This window comes from Suricata suricatta, chromosome 1 (assembly GCF_006229205.1).
Source record: "Suricata suricatta isolate VVHF042 chromosome 1, meerkat_22Aug2017_6uvM2_HiC, whole genome shotgun sequence".
NCBI classification, from domain to species: Eukaryota; Metazoa; Chordata; class Mammalia; order Carnivora; family Herpestidae; genus Suricata; species Suricata suricatta.
This window is the reverse complement of record NC_043700.1, coordinates 118,378,328-118,393,302: the sequence shown is the minus strand read 5'-3', so window position 1 is coordinate 118,393,302 and position 14,975 is coordinate 118,378,328. Positions and strand designations below refer to the sequence as shown.

The 14,975-nt window shown below is 37.3% G+C and overlaps 1 protein-coding gene across 1 annotated transcript; it reads left to right on the top strand.

Moving 5' to 3' along the window:
* The first annotated feature begins 13,237 nt into the window (after nt 1–13,237).
* Nucleotides 13,238–14,622, top strand: PDHA2 (pyruvate dehydrogenase E1 alpha 2 subunit). Its single transcript, XM_029923166.1, has one exon. The coding sequence runs from the start codon at nt 13,272–13,274 to the stop codon at nt 14,442–14,444; it is 1,173 nt and encodes a 390-aa protein (XP_029779026.1). The 5' UTR covers nt 13,238–13,271; the 3' UTR covers nt 14,445–14,622.
* Nucleotides 14,623–14,975: the final 353 nt, after the last annotated feature.

Below are 14,975 nucleotides of genomic sequence, written 5' to 3'. Positions count from 1 at the left end.
ATATTTTCTGTTAAGTTTAGTCCCTAAATTTACTGCAAAATTATATGCTTGGTTTTCTAGAAACTGATATAATGAATACTGAAGGCTATGCCAGGTATTTATTTGAAAATAGTTTTGTACGCTTTGAGAAATTCTTTATTCTATCTAATCACTTAAGAGTAAAAGGATGAATTCTAAAACTCCAAGAGGAATATAATAAACAATTAGAATGAATTTAGTTAAATGGAGGAAAAAAATTAACCTTGAGCTTGCTGCGGTATACCACATATACTGAAATTATAGTCTCTCCATTGAGCATAATGACTTCATTCTACAAGCAGCATTAACTAGGACTTTTCTATACATATTGTATAAAGGTGTATATTCTTCCTTTGTTAATCACCATCTCTTGTCTTAAAGCGCAAATGGATTTTCCATCATTAAAAGTTTTAAGGAAGGAATGTGCAATATCCAGTCTATTTCTTTACATTTTTTGAAGTAATTATGTGTTTTAATGGTATTTTCCCCTTTTGTCAGCATTTGTGCTCTTTTATTAAAAAAAAAAAAAAAAAGGACCTGTCCTCAGGGTGGGAGTGGGAAAATGAACCATTAAAGTAAGTCTTTATTGCATTACTCTATGTTAATTAACTGAACACCTTCATCAGCAGATCTATCAAGCTTTCTTTCCTCAAGTTTTAAAGACTAAGCAATGTGAGAGTGAGGCTTTTGTGAAGTATGTGTGGTATGGAAGAATTGGATTTGTTTTCATGTTATATGCAATAACGTGGTGTGGAAATCAATGGGGAGTGAAGGCATGGATAATTAAAAGATGCTTTGTTTTCATTATGTGAGTCACCTTTATTCTATTTGCAAAATAAAATCTCCCCAAACAAACAAACAGGCAAACATCCATACGAATAAACAAAAGACAAAAGTCATGAGAATTAGAAAAGTGCTCTGGTTAGTGCAAACAGTGGGTATTAACTGATAATGAGCTTATAATGAATGAGAGTCATGTAATAAAAGGACTGACTTAAAACAGAAATCTTGGGGCGCCTGGGTGGCTCAGTCATTTAAGCACTGGACTTCAGCTCAGGTGATGATCTCACGGTTCATGAGTTCAAGCCCAATGGCATTGGGCTCTGTGCTGACAGCTCAGAGCCTGGAGCCTGCTCCAGATTCTGTGTCTCCCTCTCTCTCTATCCCTCCCCCACTCACACTCTGTCTCTCTCTCTCAGAAATTAAGTTTAACAACCCCTAAAAATCAGAAATCTCAAGAGGCTACTTCTTTATTAAACTCCTGTAGTGTTTTGCACTGATGAGACATGTGTCCTGCATGCATTACCAGACTCTTCTGCCAAGACTTTCCTACTTTCTGGACTTCAAACTCAAAGGTGTTCTTTGATACATCATGTTGCTCGTGGCTTCAAGACCATGCCACATGCTATTTCTTCTGCCTGGAAAGTAATTCTTCCCATCCCCAAGAATCCAGTTTTTACCCCTCTTTCAGAATTCAGAGTGAGGTTTTTTTTTCTTCTCTGAGAGTTCTTCTGGAACACCTGGAGCAGCAATTAACAAATGAGGGAGATTATGCCACTTAGAAACTGTTTAAGAATAAATAGAAAGATTTTATATTTCAATGGAGATTGCTGGACTGAGTGAGGCTACCTTTTAGTGGACAGGGACCAAGATACTAAAGGATCCACAGTGTGAGTTCAATTTTGCACCTTGAAATATTATTCCTCTCAAAATGCAAATCGTGTCCCCACTGAGAAATACAGATTGAGAGACTAGATCAAGTCCTTTATTAAAATTTCTATTAGCTTTCTGATCTCTGCATTTATTGAAATTTTAAATAAATAATTTTATTAGCTATTTAATATTAGGCCCAACAAAATTATTGGGCAAGGGTCAGGGATCTTTATTCCTGATGTGTTCTTCTAGACTTGTCATCCAGTATTTGGAATGTTCCTTCCTTGATTCATTCTACCTTGACGTGGGGGTGGAGGGGTAGGGGTAGGGGAAGGGCTTCTTTGACTTGGAAGTTTGGAGAATATAACCCAGGGATCTTGTTCTGTTTATTTTCTCCCTTGGGAATGGACCATCCACAATTCTGCTTTTTCTTGGAAAATTCATGGTATTACTTGTGTCTTGGTGGGTGAGTCTGCCTAATTATAGAGCACAGTCAGCAAGACCATTTACTTTTCTCACTAAACTACATCTTCTACATTTAATATAATAAAAATGATATTGGCCTCCATCTTGTGCCTTTTTCAAATTCTCAATGTGTTAGTCCCCCTGTGAAAACCCATCATTTCCTTTTTAGGCCCAGGCTAGTTATTAAGAAAAAGGTCATAAGTATCAAAATTTTAGGGAGCAAAATATAAACAAATATAAACTAAATAAAGCTTCTGGTGTGGCCACACTTTTTGGGAAGGGACAATGTCTTGATTTAGGTTGTTTTCAGTTGTGCAGTTAGATTTCAACTGCTGCATCCTGGACAAGATACTGTCTGTTAGCCACATGATCTTGCAAAGGGATCCTTGGGCATCCATTGGTCAATGGGCAGGCATGGCAGCCTAGCAAGGAGAACTCAGGTCATGTGGAACTCAACAAAGGCATAGACCTGAGCAAGACTTAGAGAACCAGCCAAAGCATGAGCCTCAGTAAAAGAGCTATCTCGTCACATGTAGGTAACAGTCTTCAAAGTGTTAACACTCGGAGATTTTTTTGAGCAGGCACACAGGAGGCAAAGCTGCATTTATTGGAAAGTGAGTCTATCCAGTCGTGGGTCTCTTAACCACCTAAGGAAAGAGCTATGCTTCTATTTTTGATCTCAAAAATAGCTCAGCTCTTTGTGTGCAGAAAGGCCCTAAGGGGTCTCTCAACTTAAGTTGTTAGAGAGGCCCATGTAAATAGCATTAGGTCAGTATTAGTAATAGAATTCAAAATTCTATTCTGAATTCAGGATGAAGAAAGAAATTCTGGAATAACAGTTCTTAATTTCAAGTCACTTGCCCATTGGCTCAAGAATGGAAATTATTCAAATAATAATGGAAATAATTCAAATAATTTCATCTATTTTTATGTTGTATTTCTTGTTCTATCTCTATATTGCTCCCTGAAAAGCAGATATGATGTTTGGGAGATCTAGCAACCATCTTGAAGTATAAAAACAAAAGCTACATTCTAGGGATAGGGAAGCAAAGAACTGGAAAGAGCCTGAGTTTCTGATGTGTCTTCTACTTGAGGGAATGGAAGTTTTTGTATACAAGGGTATTAGGGTTCTATAGAGAAATGGAACCAATAGAGTAGATGGCTATGGATACAGATATAGATATGGGTATATCTATGCAGGTATAGGTATAAGTGTGGGTGTAGACATAGGTACAGATATGAAGAGATTTATTATAGGAATGGCTCACATAGTTATGGAGGCTGAGAAGTCCCATGATCTGCCATCTGAGAACTTAAGAACCAGAAAGCTGATATTAATTCAGTCTAAGTTCAAAGGCTTGAGATACAGGCCTAAAACTCTGAAATCCCTGGTTTAGAGACACTGGACTATGCTGATAAGTAGAGGTGAGGTCTTATGGAAATATTATGTGTCACTTTTTATTTTTCATTAGTTTTACTCTTTCCTTTGCCTTACATAACACAGGCAACTGCTTGTGTTAACATTCTATGTCATTAAATACTCTATCTTTATTTTTAATGTTTATTTGTTTTTGAGAGAGAGAGAGACAGAGCACAAGCAGGGGAGGGGCAGAGAGAGAGAGAGAGGGAGACACAGAAACCAAAGCAGGCTTAAGGCTCTGAGATGTTAGCACAGAGCCTTACCCGGGGCTCAAACTCATGAACTGTGAGATCATGACCTGAGCCAAAGTCAGAAGCTTATCCAACTGAATCACCCAAATGCCACATAAACACTTTATCTTTTAGCAAACAGTAATTACTGAGAGGCAAACGATAGGGTATTCTCAGAATTAAGACTTTGTGGGTCTTGTAGTGTTTCCCAATATAGCTCTGATTCCCTTCCCTTCCCTTCCCTTCCCTTCCCTTCCCTTCCTTCTTTTCTCTCTCCCCTCCTCTTCCCTCTTTTTGATTCTTTTCCCCCATGAACTGCTTCTCAAGCTAGATTAAAAGAAAAGGAAATGAACTTCTTAACCCAAAATGTTCTATTTTAGCCCTACCACCCAGGTTGAACAACAGTGGTACAAAAGCCCCTAAATGTGGTGTTTCTTTCTTATTCTTCCTTCTCCTCCTCCTCTTCTTTCTACTCCTTCTGCTGCTGCTGCTTCTTCTTCTTCTTCTTCTTTTTCTTCTTCTTCTTTTCCTCCTCCTCCTCCTTCTTCTCCTTCTTCATCATCTTTCCTTTTACTGAAGTTCCTACTCCTCAGTCAGAATGCTTAAATTATGATCTAGTTACTCACTGAAAAGCTATAAGGAATCGTCTTGATGGACTAAGAATTGATCCAAAGATGCAAATCTTTTATTCTATTATATAGTAGAATAAACAAAGTTTGAAAGAACCATTTTTACATGTGATTAAGGGATATTTGCCACAAACCTCCTGATTAAGATATTTTCAGTTACTAAAATTTCATATTCATAATCCAAAATTAGCACTAGCTTAACAAAAGCTTTAATGTAGCACTGAATGTTTTGAAGTACACCGGATGTTCAACAGTTGATATTTTTTCCTTTAATTTACAAATTTCTCTTATTTTAGCATCATCCTTACTTTTTGCTTATTGTTTGTTGTTGTTTTACTTTATTTTCAATGGTACCGAGCCATCTACATTTTCATATTTTGGGCCTTAAATCTTCTGTTACTTAGAATTTAAAGTAATTGTGTGTTATGGCTCAACCACAAATTAACAATAGTGAATTGTTAAAGTAAATGTATTCACAATTTCCCTGAACAATGGGTCATGTATACCTCCTCTTCATTCATAATGGACTGCATATTAACTTATCTTTTAGCAACTTTCAGTAATGCCAGATATATGTAGAAACCTTTCAGGAACAGATAAGATTTGAGCTTAAAGGGCATTGGGTATAATGCAAAGTACCTTTTAGAATCTCACCATCTTCTTTTAAAAAGTAAATGACTATTATTTCACTTAAATTGTTTCATAACACTTATTATCTCTGCTTATTTTTTTATTATTTTACAGAAAGTACAATTTCATGAAGTCAATCAGAGTCAAGAGTCCGTTCTTCAACACATTTTTTTTCTTGAACTGTTAAATAGTTGAATTTCTTTATTTTTGGACAAAATCGAGAACATTTTAAACATATACACTTTAGTTTATCTTTATAACAGTTCATCTATTCTCAACAGATCATACTTTTAGAGATTATATAATCATTGATGAAATATTAGGAGATTTGGAGTTGGACAAATCAGATTTGAGTTCAGTTTCTGGCTTTTTTTCTGGAAACATTTACTATTAAAGGCTTAGTTTTCTTATCAGTAAAAATAAGTAATACAGTCTCATTTGTGTAATTGAATTGATATGTTAATTAAAATATAATTTGCAAAAATAGTTAGCAAAATACCTGGAACATAGTAAGAAGTCAATAAATAATTGTCTATTAAAATCACCAAGATGTCTGGATGGCTTAGTCTGTTGAGCGTTCAACTCTTGATTTCAGCTCAGGTCATGATCTCATGTTCATGAGATTAAGCCCCGTCTCCACACCCAGACTGGAGTCGGCTTAAAATTCTCTCTCTCCCTCTCCCTATGTCCTGTGTTTACTTCTCAATCTCACTCTTAAAAAAAAAACAAAAACAGTACTTCCCTAATACATAGCATCTAGAACATAGTATGAACTCAGTGGTAATGTAAGTGCTCTGTCTGAGGGAAACATTTTAGTTATGACACATACATATAAGGAGACTTTGTGGCAGCCATTGAAATTATCTTTCAAATAGCTTCTGATTATTTTGAAAATAATTATGTATGATACCACTAATATAGCTCAAGAGATACAAATGCATAATATATCCTAATTTTATTAAAAATTTAAAAAATAAAGGGAAATTACTTGAGAAATAAAAAATAAACAGAAACTGAAATTTAATAGCAATTATCTTTGGATGATTTAAATATTTTGTTCTGTTTTTCTGCATTTACAGTATAGAATTTTTAACAAGACTTTATAGTCATAGGATATGTCCAGTTTATAAACCCAGAACGGGTTCCTGATTGATAACAAGAAAATGGGGAAGAGAATATATTTTTATTTAAAGGGGTAAATGGCAAGAACTCTTTCTTTTTAGACTTTTTCAGGCCTAAATGTACTTTTTCAGTTTTAATACACAGAGCTTTAAAATGTACTTTTTTCTGGTAGGTTAGAGAGAATGAAGGGAAGTTAACATAGAAAATATAGTTGGCGATTCCCTACTGGTGAGAATTAAAGAAATATATCACATGAGTCTCCGTGGGTAATCATTTAAGCTCATGAGAATAGAGTACATAATATTCAACTTTAGACCCACATTTACTTTTTTGGGTCAAGGTTGACATATCAGAAATGAAATTTGGGGTATAAGCAGCATAAGAACATGACTTTTTTCCTTAAAATGAGGGTAAAGTAATATCCATAAAGAAACATTTATGTTATGTGGCAAACAGTTCCAGAAATTGATAATGCTGAAGTTGTCATTCAATTTAGCCAAGTCCTTGATGTGAGAACTTTCAGATCATTGTTGATGACACAGATTGTAGAAACATATGGAAGCCATTAGAGGAAAGTAAATGGAGACTATGGATACAGGCGGCATGTTTGTGGAGCTCAACTAGATAAAAGGAATGCTGTAGGATGAGATCTAAAAGAGGCGGTGGTGACTTAGGTATCTTCTTTCAGAGCTGGGGAAATATGAGCATGAAAGAGGGCCGAAGGAGAGGACAGAATTGATGATTCTCGATGGAAGATGGAATGGAGAGTGTACAATGAGAGGGCTGGTTCATTATGAATGAATGGCAGATTCTGCAGCAAGGGCTGAGGAGTTCGATTTTCAGATAAGAAGAGAACTCCTCTTCTGTTGAGATTAGTGGGAAGGAAGCTCGGATGGACATACAACTTCACCAGAAGACAGGCAACTGGGTTGGGGAGAGCAGTGTAGTATGCGCAGGCAAGGAACACTGGACCTGAAGGTGGGACTGGCTGTCCATGAACTCGGTGTATAACCTGAGGATGTGCCTCATGTTTACTGGGCTTCTTAACCTCACTGAGTCCGCTTCCCTTTAGGTCCGTGGAGGTATGATGCAGTCTGTAAAATTTAATATTTAAAATTCCATACAATTTTCCATATAATATGGAAAATGTCCATAAAATGTGGAAAATCCCTTTAAAAGTTGTAATGCATTCTTGTAAATAGATGATAACTTTGTCGTAGAATGAAATGGAAAGAGGACTCGATGAGGGCAGATGAAGGCTAAAGTTTTTGGAGAAACTCATCATAAACTTCAGTAGAGTGCTCATGGTCTAAGAGAATGGAAGCAGCAGAGCCAGCTGGCCCTGAGAGGTGCTTGTTAAATTCCTCTACAATCCCCCAGTAATCTTGCTTTCTGAATATGGTGCTTTTGAGAAGTGCCTAACATGTTTGGGCTTAAAATTTCTTCTTGCGCCCTATCTTCATTTATTGATATGGATGGTATTTCTTGGGCCTCTTATTTAAAATTCTCTCTGAGGCTTCTCCCATGGTGGCCTATTAGATTTACAGTGTTGGGTACTATGGAAATATCGTAGAATCTAGATGCACAGTGCGTCCGTGGGAACAGAGAGATTCTCACGCACAGAAAGCTCCATAAAACACCCACAGCATTGTCTTAGGTTGCTTGGAGAAACTGCATTCATATTCATAAAGTATTGCATAATTATGAGATCCTGATTTTCATATTTCCCAGTGTGCCTTTTCAGCTCTGCTGTATTACCAAATTAAAGAAGACAACACAACTTTACAAAATTAGAGAGTTCTGTTTTGAGTGTTGCAGTTTGACAGTACTCTATTTTTAATTTGTTCGTCATTGATCCTAATAAAGACAAACTGTCATTGTAACCATTGCCTGGAATGCAATACATTAGTTTTATTGCCTCTGTAACAGCTGCTCATGTGTCGCTTCCTCTGTCATTCAATGATGATGTGTCCTTTTCTACACCCAGTGCCAGAAAATCGGGGAAAGCTCACAGCACAGCACTTCCATATGAAGCGGATTAAGTAGAGAGAAATCTAATTGCATGTCATCATTGCATTTCTACAACCTAGTACACAAAGGAGACATACAGAAGGAAAGCACTTTACTACATGTGTGGAATAAGTGAAGAATACACAGTACACTTTTTTTACTGGCTTTGTAAATTTTCCCCTTTCACCTAAACTGTCTATGCCTCAGATTCCTCACACAGAAATTGAAAAATAATGGAAACCACTTTGCCTGTCTGTGAGAATCACAGAAACAAACTTTGTATCTCCAGCAAAGGTATGCAAGGCTATCATGTACCTGAGCAGTATTTACAACAGTACACTAAATATCAAATTAACGAATATGATGGCTTAAAATCTCATCTTTATTTTTTTAAAAATATTATTTTGCCAAGGAAATTTTGTTTGTATATATCTGTACATATTCACAAGGATCTCCCAAGAGAACCATGAAATCTGTCGGGATCTAAATTTGGGATGTAATAGGCAATGCTGTGTCCAAGCTTAGACAGGAATAGGCCAAAGAAAACTGATGATGTGGCCAACAGTAGGTTGTTAAAATGGGGTGGAAGATTTGCCTTACTCCTCAGAGTGCTCTTTTTCCCAGGATTTGCCTGTAATGGTCAAATGTGCTGCTCAAACTTCCTTCTAGGGGGCAGCAGTACCCTGGAATTTTGCCAATATTCCTTTGTCTCTTTAAACCCAGTTTAGCGAGGAACTCAGGGCTTCAAAGAAGTAAAGTGAAAGGAAATAAAAGTGCTAATTTTGTTATTGTATACCACTATTAGAGAAAGATAAGAGTGTACCCAAAATTGTTGGGAAGAAAGGTTGTTGGAGGCCATACATAAAGAAAACATCAAAAATGGTACAGTTAAGAGACACTAAAACTATACAGAGAAGCTTTCATTTCACTATTGAATTCATAGTTTATTTTTACTAGTACACTTAATATATATTTTATTTCTATTAAAATTAAGGTTCTCAGGCAAAATTTATGTTTATTTAAAGGTAAAAGTTTGAGTCATGAGTTTTTAATTATGTGAGAATTAAAATCTTTTGAACAAAACACTTTCCCAGGAAGTATAAATAATACTTTTTGGAGGAAATGCAAATAGACCTAACTGTGAATTAGGCCTTCTTGAATTCATTTTGATTTGTTAGAAATATGTATTGGATTGATGATTTTTATTCTGAACAGAGAGTATGATTTTATGGAACAACTCAAAGTACTAAGCAGTAATGAATTCACAACTTTTGACACCCATACTAACACTCTTCTGGTTGAGACATTAGACCAGACTAAATCTCGACACCAAGTTATACATGAATTTTTATTTCTCATCTCACTTGGCCACATTCAATTACAGCTCTAATTATAGGAAGCTTATTAAAAGTTTGAAAAGTTTTCTTTTATAGTTTTGTGTAATGATCTCTTTATCATTATCTGCTAGACCCTGGTCCCAAACTCTAAGGATATAGGGTTATGTATTGAGGGCATGGTGACTTAGATGATTTTGCTCATCTGGTAGGAAAAGGACAATGGCTTCATCAATTGCTACTAAAAATTAACCCACAATGTCTTTCCTTTTTCAACACCATCCTTATTTGGGTGGAATGAGGAGCACTCTCACTTTACATCTTGTTTTGAATCAAGTCTTCTTTTTGTAATAATTTGTCTTGAATTTTTATTTAACAATCCCTCAGAATTATCATGGGGGCAAGAAGAAAGAAAACTGGCTGCCCGGGGCTCTGATCTACTCCGAAATACCTTCACTTATTACATTAAATAGGAACTTTGCTTGATTGTCATTCTTTTGCAGAATATATGGTACTGACATTTTCCAATTTCTCCAAGGGAGATAAAGTAATAGGCCAAATGGGACAAATTCTTCTTTGAGTTATATATAACTCTCAATTTTTTCAAGTTCTAACTCATCACTCTTAATTGCCAAATCTTAGAGCGATGAAAAAAAATACATTGCCACTAATCATATCATGAAATCTGATATTATTTATCTGGAATATGTTCACTTTTTAACAGTTTTCTTCACTTAACATTTGGTGAAAGAGTGCAATTATTGCTGGAGGAACTGAAATATCCTTCAAATATACTGTTCTTTCTTTTTTTTTTTTAACATTTTCTTGTCACTTACTAAAAAGTATTTTATATGCTATTGATGCAGTGGGGTGACACTTTTAAGATAAATTCAGAAATGTCCCTGGAGTATCAACCATTAGACATGAAATGTGAAATTCTGTCACACAGACATAAATGACTGCTACTATAATCACCGGCTCCTCTTTTATTAGGTTTTTTATTAATTAAGTGTAAAGTCTACCATTGGCCTTATAAAAGTGCTCATCTGTTTTCCTTTAATTTCAAATAGATTAAAATTAAGATTTGGTGTTAATTAAAACTTAGAATTTATTGGGATTTAAATTGCAAACAGCATTTCAAAGGTGAGCATGCAGATGACTATTAGTTCTGTTTTGTAATAAACACGGTATTGAACAACGACAGGACAATAGATTAGTTACGTGAAGAGAAGTACGCCCCCATCGGCTCTGTGGTCCATGCGTCGCCTGAATCCTGTCTAGCAGGGGAGAGAGAAGAGGAGAAACTCAGAAGCTCAGGATCTCCTTGGTGAGTTTTAAACTTTCACACTGCTGTCTGGAAATTTCACTTTTACTTTAAAAATGTGGATGGGTTTAGGAACAGGACAAAAATTAAAAATAACAACATCATCGGGATTTAATCAGTTTAATGGAAATACTTTGATATCATATTCTGTACATATAATTGCACCTATCCTTAAGTTGAACCTAGGTTAATATAAGCTAACTGTATATGATGTCCAAGAGGCCTCTGGAAGTTCCACATTTTGTTATTATCTTAACCGGAGCCCGTTGCTAAAACAGGGCTATCTTCTGGGGACACCTGTAGCACAGGTATTTTCCAATTAGCATCTTTGCATATTCTCCTTTGGCATGAGTCGGGTTTTAGCCTTGTCACATTGGGCTTTTAAGGGGAGCTCTATCTTTGCAGCCCAGGCTACATGTGACAAGATTAAATTGGCACACTTTACTGTATAGCTCTTGTGTTCCTGGCAGGGCTAGCCTGGCTGATACCTCTGAGAGAAGGCTCAGCTGTCACTCAGTGACCCATTAACACTACTGTTCCATCCTGCAGTGTCATTTTTCTCATTCTCATGGAGATAATGCTCCCTGGAGATGTCCAATACCTGCAGGAATGAAAGAGAACAGCAGAGAGAGGCTAACTATCAAAGAGAGAGCAAATAACACAGCAAGACCATAAATTCCAAGAGCAGAATTTTAAGTTGAAGGAAAAGATGAGGCCCATTATGATGGCTGGGTTGGAAAGGAGGGGGGAGTGAAGTTTTAAGAGAGAGTGTAACTTTTTAACAAGCTATTTTCTACTTCCTTCTTGAATATCAAAAGGAGTGTCCAACATAACACTTATAACTAGACATAAAGAAGACAGCTGCTTTGAACATGTCATAGGGAAATTTGGCTAAAGATTTATTTACAACAGGGATTTTGTATTTTATTTGTATGTTTATTTATAAATAGGCAATGGGTATAAAGCAGAGGACTAAGGTGAATGGCTTAATGGTCTACATACAATCAGATTCCTGGAAATGGTTGGCTTATTGGGGTACAAAAATCACCGTACTAGTAAAAGCACAAAAGAGGAAAATGATGTGATCTTTGTAACACTTGGGACTATTACTTTTTTTGTCCTACGATTGAACTGTTACTAGTGACTTAAGGAAACTCTATCGCTCTCTTTCAGTCCAAATGATATACTGTTTAGTGGGTCACTGTATAAGAAGTTAATATTTACTATAAAGAGATACTATATATGTGCCTGGGTGGCTCAGTTGGTTAAGCGTCCGAATTCAGCTCAGATCATGATCCTACAGTCCATGAGTTCAAACCCCCACTTCGGGCACTGTGCTGACAGCTCAGAGCCTGGAGCCTGCTTCAGATTCTCTTTCTCTCTGACCCTTCCCTACTCATACTCTTTTTCTCTTTCAAAAGTAAACATGAAGTTAAAAAAATAATAAGAGACATTATAAGAAAATGCTTCTCAATTTCCTAAGACTGATTCAATTTAGGTTAATATAAAAGCAAAATACAGCATCACTTGTATCTTGATATTTTCTATGGAAGCCAGTTGAAGACATTACAAGGAAAAGACAAAAAAAAAAAGGTAAATTAGTCATAAAATAGAGAAAAAAAGGGATAAGGGTCCGATTATAAGAAACGCAAAGAAAAGTGCTGTATCAGAACCTTACCACAATCTGCATGTCAACTCTGCATTTAATCTTGCCACCCCAGGAAAATCTTATTATTGGGTTTAGACTGCTCTTCTCTCAGTAGGGTTTATGTATCATCACCTGCCTTCCACCCTCCAAACTCATCAGGTGTCACACGTGACAGAAGCCATGAATAAATGTTACATATTCTTTTGCAACACCAACTTCTCTTTAAAAAGTCTCTGTGTTTAAAGTTAAATATTTAAATTACAAATAATTTGCATCTTTATTTTTACATTAAAATAAATATGGTATATTATGGAGTAGGATAAACTATTCATACATATCCTAAAACAAAGTTGTAAAGACTTTAAAGAAATACTGGCAATAGTATCTTGGGCCTAACCTCTCCGGAACATTTGTGCGCCTTGGGGACTGCGTTTGCATCCCTGTTCCATTGATACAAGGTCAAGAAGCACTATTATTGTGTTTCACAGCAAGAAGGGACTCTGGCGGTTGTGTTTTAGCAATGATGATGGCACTAATTAGGATCAGGGTGGTTGTTCAGCCGAGTCATTCAGGAAACGAAACAACCTTTATTCTTAATTAAAGTTGGAAGGCACTGCAGAAATCAGTCCATGAGGGCTGGCGATCCTGTGACATGGAGTGGCGTGACGCAGCCTCTGTCCTCAGCGTGGGCATTGCGGCGCTGAGGGCATTCTGACGTAGAAGAACGCTCCGGAGGGGACCGGCTCTGCACAGCTGAGAGTCGGGGCCACCACCGTGGGCTGCGCTCCATGAGGAAGATGCTTGCTGCTGTCTCCCGCGTGCTGTCCAGGGCCGCGCAGAAGCCTGCTAGCAGAGTGCTGGTGGCATCCTGTAACTATTCAAAGGACGCTACATTTGAAATTAAGAAATGCGATCTTTATGGCTTAGAAAAGGGTCCCCCTGTCACAACAGTGCTCACCCGGGAGGATGGGCTCAAGTACTACAGGATGATGCTGACTGTTCGCCGAATGGAATTGAAGGCAGATCAGCTGTATAAACAAAAATTCATTCGTGGTTTCTGTCACCTGTGCGATGGTCAGGAAGCTTGTTCTGTGGGCCTGGAGGCCGGGATAAAGCCCACCGATCATGTCATCACATCCTATCGGGCTCATGGCTTGTGCTATACTCGTGGACTCTCTGTCCGATCAATTCTTGCAGAGCTGACCGGGCGAAGGGGAGGCTGTGCTAAAGGAAAAGGAGGTTCCATGCATATGTATATAAAGAACTTCTATGGGGGCAACGGCATTGTTGGCGCTCAGGGGCCCCTGGGAGCTGGTATTGCACTGGCCTGTAAATACAAGGGAAACGAGGAGATCTGTTTGACTCTTTATGGGGATGGGGCTGCGAATCAGGGTCAGATAGCTGAAGCTCACAATATGGCAGCTTTGTGGAAATTACCTTGTGTTTTCATCTGTGAGAATAACCTCTATGGAATGGGGACCTCGGTTAAGAGAGCAGCAGCCAGCACCGATTACTACAAGAGAGGACATTTTCTCCCCGGACTAAGGGTAGATGGAATGGATGTGCTAAGTGTTCGGGAGGCAACTAAGTTCGCGGCAGACTACTGTAGATCTGGAAAAGGGTCCATAGTGATGGAGCTGCAGACCTACCGTTATCATGGACACAGTATGAGTGACCCTGGGATCAGCTATCGTTCTCGAGAGGAAGTTCAGGATATGAGAAGGAAGAGCGATCCTATTATGCTTCTCAAAGACAGAATGGTTAACAGTAACCTTGCCACTATTGAAGAATTGAAGGGAATTGATGTTGAAGTGAGGAAAGAAATTGAGGATGCAGCCCGATTTGCTACAACTGATCCTGAACCACCTTTGGAAGAATTAGGTCATCACATCTACTGCGATAATCCACCTTTTGAAGTTCGAGGTGTGAATCAGTGGATCAAGTTTAAGTCCCTCAGTTAAAAGGGGACTTATGTAAATGTATTTTAGTCCTTCATAGGAACTTTCATGGCCCACTTTAAGAAACTGTGTGCCCAATTTGGCTAAACAAGAATAAATCCCATTAAACAATCAAATTGAGATGATTAAGAGATAACTAGAAAAGATTAAAAGATCATTGAAAAAAATGTATGTTTAATTACAAAGGTTGTGTTAAAAGATTTCATTCATTTAATCTTTCAGCGTTGTTGAAAGGTAAACTCAAGCACATTAAAATTTCTAAGAATGTGTTTGGACATACAACAATAGGAATCAGGTAATGCCAACTAAAGATGGTTAGGTGTACTCCATCAGCAGGAGCTAGGGGAAGCATTTTTGTAGAGAAGCAAAGCAAGGGAATTATTTTATTGGCTATGACTTAAGGGGTTGCTGCAAAAGCCTAACTAGCTGTTTGTAGTTGCTTATTCGTAGGTTTCATTTTCTCTATTTGAGTCAATTGGCTCTGGTTTAGGTTTAGGTTTGCTTACGTAAGCTACCAAGACATTACAGCCACCT

Excerpts from the sequence above, each read along its gene's own strand:
- PDHA2 (XM_029923166.1), top strand. The coding sequence starts at position 13,272 with ATGAGGAAGATGCTTGCTGCTGTCTCCCGCGTGCTGTCCAGGGCCGCG.